General features: G+C 42.1%; 2 protein-coding genes across 7 annotated transcripts in view; one reads left to right on the top strand and one right to left on the bottom strand.

The window, feature by feature from the left end:
• Positions 1–10,121, bottom strand: part of LOC140724787 (ribosomal protein S6 kinase alpha-5) — a 304,697-nt gene extending 294,576 nt beyond the window's left edge. For 2 of the 3 annotated variants that reach the window (XM_073039390.1, XM_073039388.1), the window contains exon 1: positions 9,942–10,121. In XM_073039390.1, coding sequence (XP_072895491.1) covers positions 9,942–9,999 — 58 coding nt within the window. In that variant the 5' untranslated portion in view covers positions 10,000–10,121. Of the gene's footprint in view, positions 1–8,363; positions 8,954–9,941 lie in introns of those variants that run through there. The other variant, XM_073039389.1, reaches the window with a different exon arrangement.
• Positions 10,122–17,099: 6,978 nt separating this feature from the next.
• The window catches only part of dglucy (D-glutamate cyclase), a 96,448-nt gene continuing 92,300 nt past the window's right edge, over positions 17,100–21,247 (top strand). Inside the window, exon 1 of one of the 4 annotated variants that reach the window (XM_073039394.1) lies at positions 17,100–17,433. The gene's annotated coding sequence lies outside the window, so the exon portion shown is untranslated. Of the gene's footprint in view, positions 17,434–17,704; positions 17,772–21,247 lie in introns of those variants that run through there. The other 3 variants (XM_073039392.1, XM_073039397.1, XM_073039395.1) reach the window with 3 other exon arrangements.

Below are 21,247 nucleotides of genomic sequence, written 5' to 3' on the forward strand. Positions count from 1 at the left end.
TTCATGCACAGTAGGAGTTATGGATCCAGCATCATTAACCATCTCTTCAAGTGAAGGAAAATTTGAGAGACTGTCTCTTTCCATCCTTCAACGCCAAAGGCGTAACTTTTCTTTGAAGGCATTCAACTTTTCACAAGCCTTCAATATGTTTATCCCTTTTCCTTGAAAAGAAACACTCAGGTCATTCATACGAGTGAAAATGTCAGCTAAGTAAGCCAGCATTTGGGCAAATTCCTGTGATTCCATTGCCCCAACCAGATCACATTCACGATCCTCCAGAAAAACTTTGATTTCTTCCCGCAGTTCAAAGAAGCGGGTTAAAGCTTATCCTCGTGACAACCAACAGACTTCTGTGCGGAAAAGCAAAAGTGAATGCTCACTTCCCAGATCCTCACAAAATGATTTGAAGATGCGATGGTTCAAAGCACGCCCCCTGATCCAGTTGATGATCTTCACACAAGTATCAACGACTTTCTTCAAATTTGGAGGCAATGTTTTTGATACCAAAGCATGCCGATAAAGAAAACAATGGGTAACTTGCAAGTCTGGAATCTCCTTTTTCATCAATGCAGAAAAGCCAGATTTATTTCCAAGCATTGCAGGTGCCCCGTCAGTGCACACAGAACCAATGACTTTGACATCTAAATCATGTTTGGCAAAGACATCTTTCACCAGCTGCATCACATCCTTTGCAGTTGTGTTTGTTTTCAGATCTTTACAAAACAGGAAATCTTCCTTCACAGCACCATCATTGACATACCTCACTAATGTGATGAGTTGACTACAACTGGAGACATCAGTTGACTCATCCAACTGAATAGAAATTTTAAGAGGACTAGCTCTGACATCTGAGATGACTTGGTACAAAATATCTTCACTCAAATCACTGATTCGGTTGTGAATGACATTATTTAATAGGGGCACCTGTTCAAATTTTTTTCTTGCTTCTTTGCCCAGGATAATTGTTGCCATTTCCAATGCACATGGCTTGATGAGATCTTCCGCAATTGTATGGGCCTTCTTGGATTTGGCCACTTTATATGCCACTTTGTATGAAGCAAGAAGCTGTGATTTTTCAACAGAAACGAAACCTAATTTTGGAAGAGTTCCCTGTGAATCAGAATGAGCTCTTTTGATTTTCAATGACCCAACATCATGTCCTTCAACATCAGCTCAGCCATGCTTGTTCTTGAAGTGCTCTTGAAGCTTGGATGGCTTCAGATTTGAGTTAGAAAACACATCGCTACGAAGAATGCACTGGGTTTTTTGCAAGCTATCATTTCCAGTTGTGCACGTGAAACCAAAGCACACATAGTCATCATTCCATTTCCTTCTTTTTGACATGATGAATGGTTAATGAAGGGAAAAATATGAGCTAATAGGACAAAAATTATCTGACCAAGTCAAGGATTACCACTTTTCTCAACCAGGCACCTCTGTAGCAAAGTATCGCTAGAAATACGCTTTCAAATATTATATTATGATATTATCTGCGGTTACGCCAAGATAAATCATCAGGTGGAAATGTTACGGGGAGGCGATGCGAGTTATTAGGCTACTCTCTACTGAATTTACACACCTATTTCCAATGATTACCGGAGATATGAACTCCCATCACACGATTCAAAGTCCTCAGTGCTAACCATGATACCTCCTCAACTAACATGATTCAAGATTAAAGCCTTTTAAGGGAAAAAAACCTTTGAAATTCAAAAACTTCTTTAATCCATTGAGACAAATACGAATGAATGACTTCAGCTGCTTTTTATCAAAATTCAGCTTTTTAAAATTTTTTAATTGAATAATTTACCTACTGTCTGCGGGTTTGGTTTTAACGCGAAGTCGTTACTCGATGGTTGATCCGGGATATATAAAGATTTTGGCATTATGAGATGATTTTTAACTCAGATGTAACCTTCTAGCTAAAATTGATGAGACTCCTCAACTCTGAGGCGCAACTTCCCAAGTAACACTAATGAGAATCCTCAACGCTGACTCGGGCAGTGGGAGACTGGAGTGTGCTTGGGACAAACGTTACTACCACTTCTCAAGGCACACTAGCAGCTGGCTGAGTGATGACTTGTGACTTTCACTCAAGGACACAAGCCACTCCTTGTTGCACCCCAGGTTGGGAACCCCTGGTTTAAGGTGAGAAGGGAAAGATTTAAAGATGAAACAAGAGGCTGCTTGCCATAAGAAACAAGCTATAATTATAACAATTGAGAGGTAGATAAATAGTAAAGGTTTAGAAGGATATGGGCCAAATGCAGGCAAATGGGATAAGGTCAGATATACAGCCTTGTCAGCATGGACAAGTTAGGCTGAACTGTTGAGATTGTCATTCTATTACTGCACGATCCAATCATTTTTAAAACTATTAAATATTGTAAGCCATAAATGATAGTCAATGCTCAGTTAAAAATATGCATAATAAAACGGTGCAACAAGTTTAGGAACATTGATCTACTAGATATCAAATATTCTATACAAACAACTTTCAGCAAGCCACTATTAAAACAGTGGACTAATGTTGCATGTTAAAAGGGGTTTATTTGATAATAAAATGAGAGAATGCAGAGGAGTTCCTACTTCAATGTCCATCAACATATTCGCAATTCATACTTTCTCAAGATGACCGACTCCCAATCTTTTGCAAGCAGCTTTGACTGGATGAAAGAATGCAAGAAATAGAATGGGTAGGGCATTTAGCCCTAGTGCTTGTTCTGACATTTAGTGAGACCTTTTTAATATCAGATAGATAGATAGATACTTTATTCATCCCCATGGGGAAATTCAACTTTTTTTCCAATGTCCCATACACTTGTTGTAGCAAAACTAATTACATACAATACTTAACTCAGTAAAAAATATGATATGCATCTAAATCACTATCTCAAAAAGCATTAATAATAGCTTTTAAAGAGTTCTTAAGTCCTGGCGGTAGAATTGTAAAGCCTAATGGCATTGGGGAGTATTGACCTCTTCATCCTGTCTGAGGAGCATTGCATCGATAGTAACCTGTCGCTGAAACTGCTTCTCTGTCTCTGGATGGTGCTATGTAGAGGATGTTCAGAGTTATCCATAATTGACCGTAGCCCACTCAGCGCCCTTCGCTCAGCTACCGATGTTAAACTCTCCAGTACTTTGCCCACAACAGAGCCCGCCTTCCTTACCAGCTTATTAAGACGTGAGGCGTCCCTCTTCTTAATGCTTCCTCCCCAACACGCCACCACAAAGAAGAGGGCGCTCTCCACAACTGACCTATAGAACATCTTCAGCATCTCACTACAGACATTGAATGACGCCAACCTTCTAAGGAAGTACAGTCGACTCTGTGCCTTCCTGCACAAGGCATCTGTGTTGGCAGTCCAGTCTAGCTTCTCGTCTAACTGTACTCCCAGATACTTGTAGGTCTTAACCTGCTCCACACATTCTCCATTAATGATCACTGGCTCCATATGAGGCCTAGATCTCCTAAAGTCCACCACCATCTCCTTGGTCTTGGTGATATTGAGACGCAGGTAGTTTGAGTTGCACCATATCAATGCTAATTTCTTCCCAGTACTCAACTTCTCTCAATATTCATTTATTTTTCGAGCTGTCTCAGGTATACAGGAAACAATGGCATTGAGGGGTTGTGTTCATATCACAATTTTCTACAATGCAAAGCCATGTCATCCATGCAGGCATTAGGAAACACAAGTTGAAAAAAAAAGCTTTTTTCTACCCAAACCCTGAAAAGGGAACTTTTATTTTGTATCTCAAATTTTGGACAGCGATTTGTGAATTCCACAAGGACATATTTCTTTTCCCCGAATGCCAGTAACATTAGGGGATGAGGGTAATCTATATTCTGCAAGTGCTTGGACAGAGAATTCCAAAGACCCACTACCTTCTGGGTGAAGAAGTTTTTTCTCATGTCATTCATTGAATGAACAATCTCAGGCAGGGGAAGCGTCTCTGCTACACTATCCAATCAAGCTCAATAAGATTTCTTCTATACAAAGTGCAGTGCTTAATCACTTTTTAAGATAAATTGCATTCCTTCTCCATCCCAAAAATAACATTGGGTGAACCTTTACAACATATACCCTGACAATTGCTTCCTTTGGTAGGGAGACCAGACCTATACAAAATACTCCAGGGTCATAATCGTGTTATGAAAATAGAACAGTAGAGTAAAAAATAAAATAGGATATCAGCTAACATTTACTCATCAATAAAAACTATACTTACTTTTAATTAAGTATCAGTGTCAAGTCGCTATTTAGGCATTGGTAAAACAATGACACCCATTGAATGGTGTTATATCAAATGCTTTCTATTCCAAGCTCATCTGCAAACAATTTAAAACCAAAACAAGCAGAGTTTTTAGAAAACTGTAAATGTCCCAATGTAACCCCAAATTTAAAAGCTATTATGTCAATTAATCAGCTGTTTATTTGCACCATAACAGGATACAAGTACCTAGTAAACAACACTATCAAAATGCAGTCACTGGATTGATGCCATTGTCCACTTGAATTCAAGGACACCAACCTGGCTTTTCAGTTGTACCTGGTATAATAGTTAAATGATCAAAGCTAATGATTCTTCAAGTCTCCAGCAAGTCCCACTTTAACTACCATGTCCTGTCTTTCACATTGGCACTTTTGGACCAAAAAGGTTAACAAAATAAAAAAATTACAAAATTAGAGCATGTAAAAAGGGAGCAAGAGTAAATGGATTATTTTTGTTTTAACACTATTATTTTGCACTCTATCCAAAGGTCCCTCAGGACAAGGGATTACTGGGAACAAAGAAAACACTGAGATGACTTCAAAACTTTTTTTTAAATGTAATAAGCCCGCAAATTTGTAGGAATTTCTTGCCCATGACTAATCAAACTGTGAGAAGATTAAGAACCCCCAAAGTATCTGTGGGAGTGCACAGAAACCAACTGAGAATATTGAGTACAGCACCTTCAAGCAGAGTCCATGGATGTCTCACGGGTGTCAATCAGCCATAGAACCAGAGTATTGTTATGAATACAAGAAATTCTCTACCTTCATGGCCCAAGAGATTGTTGGTTATAAGCAAGGTGCTTCAAAAATACATAACAAATGTAATCATGTCTATCAGTCCCTTGTGCCTGGTCTGGTGATCATTTGTCTTAATGTCCTGTGTAATAATTTGATCTGCATACACAGTATTTAAGACAAGCTTTTCACCGTATTTTGGTGCATGTGATAATAATAAATCAATACCAAAGCACTCATAAATTATGATTGCCTAGACACCTGCACTGATCTTACACTGTCTGATCAAGTCATGGATTCCTAACAAAATAATGATGAGTAGCTTATTCCTATTTTCTTTTTTCTGCCAATGGTTAATCCTCAATCTATGACATTTCTATATATTAAAAAACATTGTATAGCAACATATTAAAAGGTTCCAATTATTCTGTATCAACTGTGCTCAGCTACTTTTAATCCATATTTTTATATATGTCATATTACAGCACATCCACGATTGCCAAAACTGTTAGAAGTTCCTAAAGAGGAGGAAGTGATGGTATTATAACACAAGTTTTAGCATATGTCTTGAATACAATATCCAGAAAAGTTGGTGAGAATAGAACAAAGGAGGAAAAAAATCAGGTTAGGTAAACTAGGGTGGAGGGGGTGGTGGTCAATGAGATGTGAAGTTTGGCAAGAAGGGCTTGCTACAATTGTATGGGGCCTCAAAGGGACTCCTAGAAGAGAGAACTGGTCAGAATGAGGTGGCGGAGTAGACTCGAATGGACCAAATGACCTAATTCTGCTGTTTAATGGTCTTATTATCACTGTCTTAAATAACATGAATTTTCTTGTTTCGACAGCACAATACAGTACAAGCCAAATTGTTACAAATGGCAAAATAAAATAATGCAAATGAGGAAGAATAGGTAGTCTTCATGGGTTCAGGAATTGTTCAGAAATGTAGTAACTGAGCAGAAGCTTTTCCTGAACAACTGAACATGGGTTTTCAAGCTCCTGTACCTCCTCCCGACAGTGATAATGAGAAGAGATTATGTCCCTGATGGTGAGCGTCCCTTATTGATCAATGACACCTTCTTGAGGCACCACCTCTTGAAAATGTCCTTACTAGTGAAGAGGACTTTGGCCATGATAAGATGCCCAAGTCTACATCCCTCTACATTCTCTTGCAATCCTGTACACAAGATGCTCCACCCCAGGATGTGACTATTGTAATCTATGGAAATTTGTAAGTCTTCGGTGATATAAGAAATCTCATCAAACTCCTAACCAAGAGGAACAGTTGGAATGCCTTCTTCAGCGTGTTAGACCAGGACAGATCCTCAGAGAACTTCCAGGAACTTGAAGATGCTCACCTTTTCCACCAATGTGTGTTTTCCCAATTTCCCATTCCTTAGTTTTGCTTCACTGAGTGAGAGGTTACTTTTGCAAGACCACTCAATCAGCCAATCTACCTCACTCTTGTATGCTGTTTCACTAAGATTTTACAACATTGGTGTCAACTGAGTATTTATAGATGGCATTTGAGCTGTGCATAGCCATTGGTGTAAAGAGTACAGCAGTGAGCTAAGCACACACCCTTGAGATGCATTGTGTTGCCTGCCAGCAAGGAGAGGTTATCGCTGATCCGTACTGACTGATCTCCCAATGAGGAAGTCAAGGTTCCAGTTGCAAGAGGTAGAGGATCAGGTTTAGAAGCTTGGTGGTTTTTACTGAAGGGATGATAGCACTGAACACTGATCTGTAATCAATGACAGCAGTCTGACATACATATTGCTGTTGTCTAGGTGCTCCAAGCAGAATGGAAAGGAACCAGTGAGATTGCATTCACATGGACCTGTTAAAAAAACAAATGGATAAATTGCAGGGGTCTAGGTCCTTGATCAGGCAAGAATTAATTTAGTCATAATCAACCTTTAAGCACTTCATTACAGTAGATATGAATGCTACTGGTTGATAGTTATTGAGGCAGTTCTTCTTGAGTGCTCGTATGATTGTTGCCAATTTGAAGTAGGTATACAAGAACATTACTTATCTTAAAGAGCCTAGTGATCTGCTGTTATGTTCACACTAAACATCCACCACTCCTCATCCCATTGTTGTCTAACATAGACAGAAAATATTGCTAGTCCTCTGAGAGGATTACATCTCCGTCTCTTTCTCTACCAACATTTTCACATTTTCAGGTTTTAAACTTAAGCTATTACAAGTACTGTTCTTCTAAATAGTTATAATATTTTCAGTTTCCTATTCCATAATACTGTATTTAAATTAACACTGATTACACTGTGGCCCAAAACTCTTCATTACTGTTTCTCTTCCTTTTGCCAACACAATCCCAAAACCATGAACCCTTTCATCTCCTTTAAATCAATCCTTTCTCAAATGCAATCCTTTTAAAAACTCAACAACCTTGCAGTTGTTCTCAACAATAGATTAAATAAAGCTACTTCTAGACAAAGAACCAAGCAAATTTTTTGAACAAGGAGTTATTCTATATACCACTTGGACTGTAGATTAAATATTGAAGTTCTGTTCAATTGCCATAATTACATGCAGTGTCCAAAATACTTTGGGAAAAGTGCACAACAGCTGAGCAAATGGCCAGGTGTCTTCCTGAATCTACTTGATGCACAAGATGCTACAAAACTAAAATTCCTTCTGGTACTGAATGAGATAATTTCAATTTTAATTCAAAAGCTTCCATTAACCTGCAGCATGGGTAGGAAAGCACACAAAGGTTCAAAGGCTCATTTAATATCAGAAATATATATATATATTTATCATAAACCTGAAATTTGTACTCTTCACAGACATCCACGAAAATTCAGCACGGGCTAATGAATCTGTTCTTAAATACAGAACACTCCTGAAGTAATTTAATCTTTCCAAACTGAGACTTCAAGTCTAGTATGACTGTGTACTTACAGGTAAAACACACAGCCTCCAAGTTGGATGACTCAAAAGAAGCAGACGTGAAAAATCTCAACCAACATTTCAGCGTTAAGATTGAGGAACTGCTGTTCTATCAGACACACAGTCATTTAAAACAGGCTGTAAACAATGTCTATTGTCACTGCAAAGCAAAATTACCCTAAAGAGCTTCCCCAATGCCCTGGCTCAAAGTGCATCAGAAAAAAAAAATTCCATCTAGTGAGTCTTTGTTGTCCTTGTTGAACAAAGTATGATTGTTGTCTTTATGTTATAGCAATGCCAATAATATATCGTCGACTATAAAAGACCTTTCGGATATCCTGAGGTCAAGAGAAACTTTCCCTTTCAGCACTTGTTCAATCCACAATCTCAAAGATTATTACATCTGTAGATCTGAAAACTGCTCACCACATCTATCCAGGTTTGTCTGCTCACGTAGCAAAACGACTTACATATCCAAGTAGGATGGGTTGTAAATTTTGGTTCACAACACCCTGTTGCTGCAAAGCTCCAGCATTTACCACAACGAACTGGGACACTGACAGAAGCAGATGCTTTCCCCCGCTCCCCTAGCTGCTTCTCAATGAATACAGCTTGCACAACACACACAAAAAAATCCAAATAAAGGCAGCCTTCTGTACAATCGTGCATTCGTGTTGAGATAAAATGTGTCGCATTTTTCCAACAGCATGATATCTCCGAAGGTGCTAACTGCTCCCACTACTGTACATTAATGCACACTCAGTTTAACTCCCGTCCCCGCCCATTGATTTCATAGCTTCGTATAGGTTAAGATATCTTGCATGGAAAGGAGCATCAATTGCGCTAAAAGGAAAATAAAACATACAAGAATTTTTAAGAAACATTATAAGACTCTCAATAGATTTCTTAAATAAAACAGTCAAATATTATACTCAATTTCTATTTTAAAAGCTGGCTATGATGTCGCTCAGATAACAGGTTTCAGCCTCGTTCTATCGGGTTTTTGTTGTCATGCAAAGAATACAAATCTGTCTGGATACAGCTCTCAAGCCCCAATTAAAACGTAACTGACAATTGTCAGAAATAATGCGTTTGCAGGCAGAAAATGTTCCGACCTGAACTGCCAAACAACCTGCAAAATACCTTTGAAGTCCATCACTGCTAATCCCGGCAGGGGGAACAATTGTGGTTTTTAACTTCCCTTCTCCACCCCCAGAAAGGTTATAACAGAGACGAAAAAAACATCTTTACGCGCAGAGTAGTTCCCTACTTCTATTACAAACCGTACATTAGACCAAGCGTGCGGGTGCAACATATTCACCAATGCAGTGGACCACAAATAGAGACATCCATGAAGACAACTGCTGGGCAAGTGTGGGCATAATACACAGCCCACTGTAAATTCATGAAGATTACCAAAATAGACTCATCAAGTACAGTACAATCATAAACAGATGCTGGAAATCCAGAGCAACACACATAAAATGTTGGAGGGACTCAACAAGTCAGGCAGCATTTACGGTGGGGGATAAACAATCGACGTTTCAGTCCGAGACGCTTCTCACTATTTAAGTCCTCTCCACAGATGCCACCCGACCACCGACATTGTGTGCGTTCAAGTAAAGCAATTTTATTAAATCCAAATCACAACGTCTCGAGGCTCACTGCCTCACAGCGATGAACACAAAAAAAAACACCTTGAACAACAAATGCAAAATTTATTGCCAAGGACAGCTGCAAACATCCAGCTGTCATGACATTTTAAAAGACTACAACATTGTTTTTTTTTTGAGATTGTAAAGTTTCTGCATAGCCGTCCGGGGGTGGGGGGAGGAAGAGCTTGAAAAGGCAACATCCCTGCAAAGGTATACTTGCCAACCTCCCCGGTGCACGGTGTTTCGCCAACTTAAAGGGGACGTAGATGCTTCTTTTAGACTGACTGCCGTTGGCGGGCTGCATTAAAACGCCGTTAAGCGCGACTCCAGGCCGGGCTCGCGCTCTTACCGTTCTTCAGCTCGTGCTCAACGGTAAACATGTCACCTTCACCGGACCCTTCCTCCATGTTCCGCAACCCCAGGACTATGTTTTCTTTATCAAAACAAATATCCAAAGCCGCTTAGCTGGTTTTTAAAAAAATGAAAATAAATGCGCCTCACACAGAGGAGACACCTCCCCTCCCATTCACGGCTGCCGCTACTACTACGCTGCCCGTCAACCGAACTTGAGAGCGAGGAATCCGCCCGCCCCCAACCCTCCAGCGAGCGCGCGATTGGACAGCAATCCGGAGGCGTGGTGGGAGTCTCCGCCTTAGCCAGTAGCCATTGGGAGTGAGGCCTGTCATTCAAGGATAATCGTACGCGGGGATTGGTCGCTTGTTCCGGTCATCAGGTTAGATTGGTAAATTTACTACGGCGCATCTCTTTCGCCCGGTGTTTGTTTGGGAATCCGGCGCGACCAATCGATTTCCGATGTAGCGGCCATGCGCAGGCAACAGACCCTTAAAAGGATAGTGTCTTAAGGCAAACAATTAGTGTGACCCATAAACCTTGTCCTCTGGAATCAAATCATATCAATACACCCAAGGGACAGAACCATGGGGAAAGCTCCTTAAAGCCAAACAGTTGACGCAACCCATAAACCTCGTCCTCTGGAATCAAATCATATCAACAAACCCAAAGAACAGAACCTTAAAGGGACAGCGCTTTAAAGAAAACTGTTGATGTAACCCATAAACTTCGTCCTTCAGCCTGGCGGTTTGTGTTTTTCAAGTTCAAGTTTATTGTCATTTGACTACATATATACAACCAAATGAAACGGCATTCCTCCAATCCACAGCGCACCCACATAACATATATCACACACAGCACATAAACCACAATATTATATTATAAATGAATTAATAAAATATAATTCAAAATACGTGTTGTAAACTGCTCTCTGTCCTAGTGACGAGACCTAGGTGGTGGCAGGGTGTTCATTAGTCTCTAGCCTGAGGGAAGAAGTTCTGATGTTTCTATACCTCCTTCCTGATGGTAATGGATCAGAGATATTGTATCAGGAGTGGTAAGCATCCTCAATAATGGTGGGAGTTGTGTACAGGCCACCTAACAGTAGTAGTGAGGTTGGGGATGGCATTATACAGGAAATTAGAAATGCGTGCAATAAAGGAACAGTAGTTATAATGGGTGACTTCAATCTACATATAGATTGGGTGAACCAAATTGGTAAGGGTGCTGAGGAAGAGGATTTCTTGGAATGTATGCGGGATGGTTTTCTGAACCAACATGTCGAGGAACCAACTAAAGAGCAGGCCATTCTAGATTGCATATTGAGCAATGAGGAAGGGTTAGTTAGCAATCTTGTCATGCGAGGCCCCTTGGGTAAGAGTGACCATAATATGGTGGAATTCTTCATTAAGATGGAGAGTGACATACTTAATTCAGAAACAAAGGTTCTGAACTTAAAGAAGGGTAACTTTGAAGGTATGAGACGTGAATTAGCTAAGATAGACTGGTAAATGACACTTCAAGGGTTGACGGTGGATATGCAATGGCAAACATTTAAAGATCGCATGGATGAACTACGACAATTGTTCATCCCAGTTTGGCAAAAGAATAAACCAGGGAAGGTAGTGCACCCGTGGCTGACAAGGGAAATTAGGGATAGTATCAAGTCCAAAGAAGAAACACAAAGTAGCAAAAAAAAGCGGCACACCTGAGGACTGGGAGAAATTCAGAGACCAGCAGAGGAGGACAAAGGGCTTAATTAGGAAAGGGAAAAAAGATTATGAGAGAAAGCTGGCAGGGAACATAAAAACCGACTGTAAAAGCTTTTATAGATATGTGAAAAGAAAAAGATTGGTCAAGACAAATGTAGGTCCCTTACAGTCAGAAACAGGTGAATTGATGATAGGGAACAAAGACATGGCAGATCAATTGAATAACTACTTTGGTTCTGTCTTCACTAAGGAGGACATAAATAATCTTCCGGAAATAGTAAGGGACCGAGGGTCTAGTGAGATGGAGGAACTGAGGGAAATACATGTTAGTAGGGAAGTGGTGTTAGGTAAATTGAAGGGATTAAAGGCAGATAAATCCTCAGGGCCAGATGGTCTGCATCCCAGAGTGCTTAAGGAAGTAGCCCAAGAAATAGTGGATGCATTAGTGATAATTTTTCAAAACTCTTTAGATTCTGGATTAGTTCCTGAGGATTGGAGGGTGGCTAATGTAACCCCACTTTTTAAAAAAGGAGGGAGAGAGAAACCGGGGAATTATAGACCGGTTAGTCTGACATCGGTGGTGGGGAAAATGCTAGAGTCGGTTATCAAAGATGTGATAACAGCACATTTGGAAAGAGGTGAAATCATCGGACAAAGTCAGCATGGATTTGTGAAAGAAAAATCATGTCTGACAAATCTTATAGAATTTTTTGAAGATGTAACTAGTAGAGTGGATAGGGGAGAGCCAGTGGATGTGGTATATTTAGATTTTCAAAATGCTTTTGACAAGGTCCAACACAGGAGATTAGTGTGCAAACTTAAAGCACACAGTATTGGGGGTATGGTATTGATGTGGATTGAGAATTGGTTGGCAGACAGGAAGCAAAGAGTGGGAGTAAACGGGACTTTTTCAGAATGGCAGGCAGTGACTAGTGGGGTACCGCAAGGCTCAGTGCTGGGACCCTAGTTGTTTACAATATATATTAATGATTTAGACGAGGGAATTAAATGCAGCATCTCCAAGTTTGCGGATGACACGAAGCTGGGCGGCGGTGTTAGCTGTGAGGAGGATGCTAAGAGGATGCAGGGTGACTTGGATAGGTTAGGTGAGTGGGCAAATTCATGGCAGATGCAATTTAATGTGGATAAATGTGAGGTTATCCACTTTGGCTGCAAGAACAGGAAAACAGATTATTATCTGAATGGTGGCTGATAGGAAAAGGGGAGGTGCAACGAGACCTGGGTGTCATTGTACACCAGTCATTGAAGGTGGGCATGCAGGTACAGCATGCAGTGAAAAAGGCAAATGGTATGTTGGCATTCATAGCAAAAGGATTTGAGTTCAGGAGCAGGGAGGTTCTACTGCAGTTGTACAAGGCCTTGGTGAGACCGCACCTAGAGTATTGTGTGCAGTTTTGGTCCCCTAATCTGAGGAAAGACATTCTTGCCATAGAGGGAGTACAGAGAAGGTTCACCAGATTGATTCCTGGGATGGCAGGACTTTCATATGAAGAAATTCTAGATCGACTAGGCTTATACTCACTGGAATTTAGAAGATTGAGGGGGATCTTATTGAAACGTATAAAATTCTAAAGGGATTGGACAGGCTAGATGCAGGAAGATTGTTTCCGATGTTGGGGAAGTCCAGAACGAGGGGTCACAGTTTAAGGATAAAGGGGAAGCCTTTTAGGACCGAGATGAGGAAAAACTCCTTCACACAGAGAGTGGTGAATCTGTGGAATTCTCTGCCACAGGAAACAGTTGAGGCCAGTTCATTGGCTATATTTAAGAGGAAGTTAGATATGGCCCTTGTGGCTAAAAGGATCAGGGGGTATGGAGAGAACCAGAGTAACACCCATGTATCCCAACTCTGCTTTCTATTAGCTAACTAATCCTCTATCCGTGCTAATACATCACCCTTAACACTTTGCATCCTAATGGAAACACGAGGAAATCTGAAGATGCTGGAAATATCCTTATGGATAAGTCTTTTATGTGGCACCTTATTGAATGCCTTCTGGAAATCCAAGTGAGTAATGTCCATCTGTTCAAAAAAGGATGTACGCAAAAGGCAGGTAACTATAGGCTAGTTTAATACGTGTAGTTAGGAAAATGCTTGAAGCCATCATTAAAGAAGAAATAGCGAGGCACCTGGAAAGAAATGGATCCATCAGGCAGACGCAACATGGATTCAGCAAAGGCAAGTCCTGTTTGACAAACTTACTGGAGTTCTTTGAGGATATAATGAGCACAGTGGATAGAGGGGAACAGATGGACATTACTCACTTGGATTTCCAGAAGGCATTCAATAAGGTGCCACATAAAAGACTTATCCATAAGGATATTTCCAGCATCTTCAGATTTCCTCGTGTTTCCATTAGGATGCAAAATGTTAAGGGTGATGTATTAGCACAGATAGAGGATTAGTCTGCTAATAGAAAACAGAGTTGGGATACATGGGTGTTACTCTGGTTGGCAATCAGTGGTGAGCGGTGTGCCACAGGGGTCAGTGCTGGGTCCACAATTATTCACAATATACATTAACAATCTAGAAGAGGGGGCCAAATGTAGTGTATCCAGGTTTGCTGATGATACCAATTTGAGATTGAGTGGAAAAGCAAATCGTACAGAAGATATGGAGAGTGTACAGAGATATATGTAGGTAAGATAGATACATAGGTTAAGCGAGTGGGCAAGGGTCTGGCAGATGGATTTCAATGTTGGTAAATACGAGGTCATCCACTTTGGAAGGCAAAATGAAAGAGCAGATTATCATTTAAATACAAAAAAACAGCAGCATGCTGCTGTGCAGAGGGACTTGGGAGTGTTTGTGCATGAATCACAAAAGGTTGGTTTGCAGGTGCAGCAGGCTATCAACAAGGCATATGTAATGTTGGCCTTCATTGCAGGGGTATTGAATTTAAGAGCAGGCAGGTTATGCTGCAACTGTACAGGGTTGTGGTGAGGCCACACATGGAGTACTGTGTATAGTTCTGGTCTCCTTACTTAAAGAAGGATGTACTGGCTTTGGGGGTGGTGCAGAGGAGTTTCACCAGGTTGATTTGAGAGATGAGGGGTTAGATCATGAGGAGAGATTGAGTCGCCTGGGACTGTACTCACTGCAATTCAGAAGAATGGGAGATCTTATAGAAACATATAAAATTATGAAAGGTATAGATAAGATAGAGGCAGGAAAGTTGTTTCCACTGGTAGATGAGACTTGAACTAAGGGACATAGCCTCAAGATTCGGGGAGTAGATTAAGGACAGAGATAAGGAAGAACTACTTTTCCCAGAGAGTGGTGAATCTGTCAAATTCTCTGCCCAATGAAGCAGTGGAGGCTACCTCAGTAAAAATATTTGAGACAAGGTTGGATAGATTTTTGCATAGTAGGGGAATTAAGGATTATGGGGAAAAGGCAGGTAGGTGGAGATGAACCCAAGGCCAGATCAGCCATGATCTTATTGAATGGCGGCGCAGGATCAATGGGCCAGATGGCCGACTCCTGCTCCAATTTCTTACGTTTTTATCACTTATGCCAGTTACCTTTGCTCTTGGGCACTCGAATATATAAAATGTGCAGGGACAGTGGACTTTTTCAGAGATATTAAAAGATGTCCATTAAGACCTCTGTTAGCTGGGACACACAGTCCCTCAGCACTCGACGAGGTGGGTTGTTCGGCCCTGCAGCTTTGCATAGGTTTACCCTGGCTAGGGTCCTACTCACCAAACAGGGTGCCTGTTTCTCTGGAAGAGATGGGTCTTTCTTACTTTGAACTGTCCTCGATGTCAGATCACTCAATTGGTCAAATCATGTATAGAAAGCATTCAGCCTATCAGGAAGGGAGATGTCGCTGTCATTGCCATGCTGAGTGGACTAGTAATTGGTTATGGTTTGCCAAATGTGCTGCATGATCCTGGTGCCACAAAGCTATCTGTGGATCTTCTATGTGTTCTCACGCTTTACCTTCCTGGTGGCATGGGAAGCTCTTGCTGACCTTAAGAGTCATCCTGTCCCACAATCCTACATCATACAAAAAGTAACACACACAAAATGCTGGTGGAACGCAGCAGGCCAGGCAGCATCTATAGGAAGAAGCACTGTCGACGTTTCAGGCCGAGACCCTTCGTTAGGACTAACTGAAAGAAAAGATAGTAAGAGATTTGAAAGTGGGAGGGGGAAGGGGGAGATCCAAAATGATAGAAGAGAGGAGGGGGCAGGATGAAGCTAAGAGCTGAAAAGGTGATTGGCAAAAGGGATACACAGCTGGGGAAGGGAGAGGATCATGGGATGGGAGGCCCAGGGAGAAAGAAAGGGGAGCACCAGGGGGAGATGGAGAGCAGGCAAGGAGTGATTGTGAGAGGGAATGAAAGAGAAAAAACAGAGAGAGCGAAAAGAAATAAACAAACAAACAAACAAATAAATAAATAAGGGATGGGGTAAGAAGGGGAATTAACAGAAGTTAGAGAAATCAATGTTCATGCCATCAGGTTGGAGGCTACCCAGACAGAATATAAGGTGTTGTTCCTCCAGCCTGAGTGTGGCTTCATCTTGACAGTAGGGGAGGCCATGGATAGACATATCAGAATGGGATTGGGACATGGAATTAAAATGTGTGGCCACTGGGAGATCCTGCTTTCTCTGGCGGACAGAGCGTAGGTGTTCAGCGAAATGGTCTCCCAGTCTGCGTCGGGTCTCACCAATATATAGAAGGCTGCACCGGGAGCACCGGACGCACTATATCACAAAAAGTATTGGATCTGTCCCAGTCCATCAAGGATTAAGCCCTCTCCACCATTGAGCACATCTACATGAAGCATTGTTGCAGGAAAGCAGCATCCATCATCAGGGACCCTCAGCACCCAAGTCATGCTCTCCTCTCACTGCTGCCATGACGAAGAAGGTTCAGGAACAGTTATTACCCTTCAACAATCAGGCTCTTGAACCAAAGGGTATCATTGAAATGTTTCACAATCTATATGGACTCACTTTCAAGGACTCTTCATCTCATATTCTCAATATTTATAGCTTATTTACTTCTAATTATTATTTAGTTTTGTATTTGCACAGTATGCTGTCTTTTTGCTGTCATTTTCCTATGTTGGCAGTCACCAATCCCGTATACACATCAATGTTGACCTGATGATCATAAGCAGTCCTTTCTTTCGAAACAGTTCTGATCTCCTTTGAAACTGGTTTGACTTGTCTAACTGGCGGTCTCTACGGCAGGACTAGAAAAACGGATACTGTATGTGGTCTGAGTATGTAGGGTGGGGTGGGGCGGGGCAGCCATGTAGGCTCTAGTAACGTTGACATAAACCAGGACTAAAATATTCCCTCTTCTGGGTGTGAAGTTGTCATGCTGGTAGAACTTTGGCAGGACTGTTTTTAAATTGGCTTGATTGCAGTCACCGAGAACGTCGGCTTGAGTGACTTCGAGGTCGCAGATGGCGCCATACAGCTCCTGCAGCACTTCCCCACCACTAGCACGGGAGGGGGGCGGATGTAAACAGCAGTAATTTCAATGGCATTGAACTCACTCAGCAAGAAGAGCCTGCATTTCACCATTGAAATCTGTATCTGCAGTTCTTATTACTAACGTAGACGCACAGAAGTTCCACGAGTCTCGCCGGAGTTTCTGTCCACCTGGAAAGAGACTTACATGAGACTTCCTTCCAGCTAGACGGCCGACTCTGAAATGGCGTCTTAAAGCCACGTTTCTGTCAGGACTAGTGTACAACATCCCTAATTTCCCGCGGGATTAGACGCAGCAGCAGGTAATCCAGTTTATTTTTCCAGCGCTCGTTCGTTAGCGAGTCGAATCGATGGAAGCTCAGGCCTGCAGAGATCCACTTTTAAGTTTCGCTTTAATTGTGTGGCTAGTAAGAGGCTTTTCCCCAGGGCTGAAATGGCCAACATGAGAGGGCACAGTTTTAAAGTGCTTGGAAGTAGGTACAGAGGAGATGTCGGGGGTGAGTTTTTTTTTTACCGTAGAGAGTGGTGAGTGCGTGGAATGAGCTGCCGGAGGCGGAAACGATAAGGTCTTTTAAGAGTCTCCCGGCTGGCACATGGAGCTCAGAAAAAGAGAGGGCTATGGGTAAAGCCTAGTTCTAAGGTAGGGACATGTTCGGCACAGCTTTGTGGGCCGAAGGGCCTGTATTGCGCTGTAAGTTTTCTATGTTAATAGCGGTGTTACTGCGTTCGAGCGTATCGCTTCCCCGAGTAGCTGTGGTAAAATGCGGCGCGGAACGGGAACCCACTCACTGCGTCTGTATCTGCGCAGTGCCTTCGATTTTGTCTGTTGGGAGGGGGGGGAAGAGGACTGTCTGCTGTGGGTGGGCTGTTTGATTTTGCAGCAGCGGGACGTGTAGACGTGAGTCCGTGCAGTGGAGGCCGGTTTTCAAGCCCCTCAAAGTGAAAACGCCGTAAAGCAACACATAAAATGCTGGAGGAACTCCGTGGTCGGGCAGCTTCTATGGAGGGAAATAGGTCCGGCGATGTTTCGGGCCGAGAGCCTTCAACTGGGCTCAAATGGATCAGCTCTACTCCGGCTGGAGCTATCAGCCTTAAACTCCAACTGTCCATTTCCTTCCACAGATAATGCTCGACCCACTGAGCTCCTCCAGTGTTTGTGTGTGTTAGTGCAGATTCCAGCATCTGCAGGCTCTTGTACTGTGACATGTGACGATACAGTGAAAAGATCATAAGGAGCTAGATAGTGAGCACAAGAATCCAGTTGTAGAAGCTCTCCTTGAGCCTGGTGATACAAACGTTGTGACTTTTGTATCTTCTACCCAGTGGAAGAGGGGAGAAGAGAGTGGTGTCAGCTACTTTACCGAAACGGTGAGAAGTATAGATAGCGTCCATGGAGGGGAGGCTGGTTTCTGTGATGACCACAATTCTCTGAAGATGGGCAGAGCAGTATTTGCCTTACCAGGTCTTGATGTATCAGGATAGGATGCTTTCTATGGCACATTGCTAAAAATTGGCAAGGGTCAAAATGAACATGCCAAATTTCTTTAGCCTCTTGAGGAAGTAAAGTGTTTTTTTGAGCTTTCTTGGCCAAGGCATCTGTGTGGCTGGACTCCTATCGACTCCTATCAGTTCCAGGCAGGATGTTCACTCCTAAAGTAGGGTTAAACTCCCAATCTCTGAATTTCAGCACCATTGATAATGTGTACCACCCACCTTCCTGAAGTCAGTGACCAGTCCTCCTGCCGAAGGGTTTCAGCCCAAAATGTCAGCTGTATTTTTTCCATAGATGCTGCCTGGCCTGCTGAGTTCCTCCAGCATTTTGTGTGTGTGTTGCTCGGATTTCCAGCATCTGCAGATTTTCTCTTGTTTGCCAATGACTACCGGTAGTTTTTTTGTTTTATTGACGATGAAGGAAAGGTTGTCATGACACGATGTCACATCGTTATTTGATCTAACAGTCCATCTGCAAAATTATAGATGGAGTTAGGGCAAAGCCTGGCCACATAGTCATGAGTGTATAGGGGGGAGGAGTAGAGATTTCGACCTTCTGGGTGAGAATAATCAAGGTAGAGGTTTTTCTGCCAATACTCACAGATTGTGGTCTGTTGGTCAGCAAGTCAAGGGATCCGGTTGCAGAGGGAAGCATTGACTCCTAGGTCTCAGAATTTGGTGATGAGCTTGCTTGGAATTATAGTATTGAAGGTGGAACAGTAGGTAATAAACAATAGTCTAATGTTGGTGTCTTTACAGTCCATCTGCTCTAAAGATGAAATTTATCTGGGACAGGCAGACTTTTGGATAATAAAGAACAGGAGTTAGGTGCACAGAAATGGAATTGTGGCCATGGTTAGATCAACACTGAAAGGAGGAGCAGGTTCAAGGGCCATATAACCATAGGACAGTACGTAGCGTAGCAGTTGTTGTAATACTTTGCAGTGCCAACAGAAAGATCAGGGTTCAATTCCCTTCACTGTCCGAAAAGAATTTGTACATTCTCTCTGTGACCACGTGAGGTTCCTTCAGGTGCGTTGGCTTCCTCCCACTTTCCAAAGACATTCGGGTTAGGAAGTTGCTTCTTACTAACGTTGGTGCCAGAAGCATAGCGACACTGTATGACCTGTACAAAAAGGACAGGTTACACCTGAATCGGGGAGGGGGGGGCAATATCCTGTGGACAGGGTGGCTAGAGTTGTTTGAGTAGGGTTAGACTAATTTGGCAGCGGGATGGGAACCGGAGTGACAGTGCTGAAGATGAGGTGACTGGTTTACAAACAGGGGCAATGTGTAGTAAGACTCCTAGCAAGAAGAGGCTGATGATAGGGCAAAATTGCAGTCAGCAGGATGAGTTGCAATGTAAAAGGTGAACAAAATCAGAATACACGACTGGAAGTGTTATATTTAAATGCATGCAGTAAACCGAATAAGGTAGATTAATTTGCAGCACAGTTACAGGTTAGCATATATGATGTTGCAGGCATCTCTGAATCATGGCTGAAAGAGGATTAAAGCTGGGAGCTTAATATCCAGGGATACATATTATATCAAAAGGACGAGTAGGATGGCAGAGGGGGCCACGTTGCTGTGTTGGTAAAAAAAAAAGAGATCAAATCATTAGAAAGAGGTGAGATAGAATTGGAAGGTGTTGAGTCATTGTGGATAGAGCTAAGGATCTGCGAGGGTAAAAGGACACTGATGGGAGTTGTATACAGATCCCCAAACAGTAGTTAAGATGTGATCCACAAATTATAACAGGAGATAGAAAATGCATCCCAAAGGGACAAGATGTGTTGCTGGATTCCAAGAGGGGGAAATTCTAGAAAGCCTATGAGCTTAATGTAAAAGAACCCTTGGGGGTAAGTGATCATAATATTATAGAATTCACCCTGCAGTTTGAGAGGTAGAAGCTAAAGTCAAATATATCAGTATTACACTAGAGTAAAGAGAATTACAGAGGCATGAGAAAGGAGTTGCCCAGAATTGATTGGAAAAGAACACTGGCAGGACTGACAATAGATTAGCAATGACTGGAATTTCTGGAAGCGATTTGGAAGGCACAGGATATGTACATTTCAAAGAGGAAGTAGTATTCTAAAGACAAGATGACACAACTGTGGCTAACAAGAGAAATCAAAGCCAACATTAAGACCATAAGACAAAGGAGAATTAGGCCAACTGGCCCATTGAACCTGCTCCACCATTCAATCATGGCTGATCCCTTTTTTTTCTCCTCCTCAACGCCATTTCCTGGCCTTCTCCGCATAACCTTTGATGCCATGTCCAATCAAGAATCTATCAATCTCTGCCTTAAATACACCCAATGACCTGGCCTCCACAACTGCACGTGGCAACAAATTCCATAAATTTGCCAGCCTGTGGCTAAAGAAATTTCTCCGCATCTCTGTTTTAAAAGGGTGCCCCTCTATCCTGAGGATGTGCCCTCTTGTCCTAGACTCTCCCACCATGGGGAACATCCTTTCCACATCTACTCTGTCTAGGCCTTTCTACATTTGAAAGATTTCAATAAGATTCTTCCTTCCCCCCCCCCCCCCCCCCCCACCCCCATCATTCTGAATTCCAGCAAGTACACCAAACATTCCTCGTATGATAACTCTTTCA

Source organism: Hemitrygon akajei, chromosome 3, assembly GCF_048418815.1.
Source record: "Hemitrygon akajei chromosome 3, sHemAka1.3, whole genome shotgun sequence".
NCBI lineage: Eukaryota > Metazoa > Chordata > Chondrichthyes > Myliobatiformes > Dasyatidae > Hemitrygon > Hemitrygon akajei.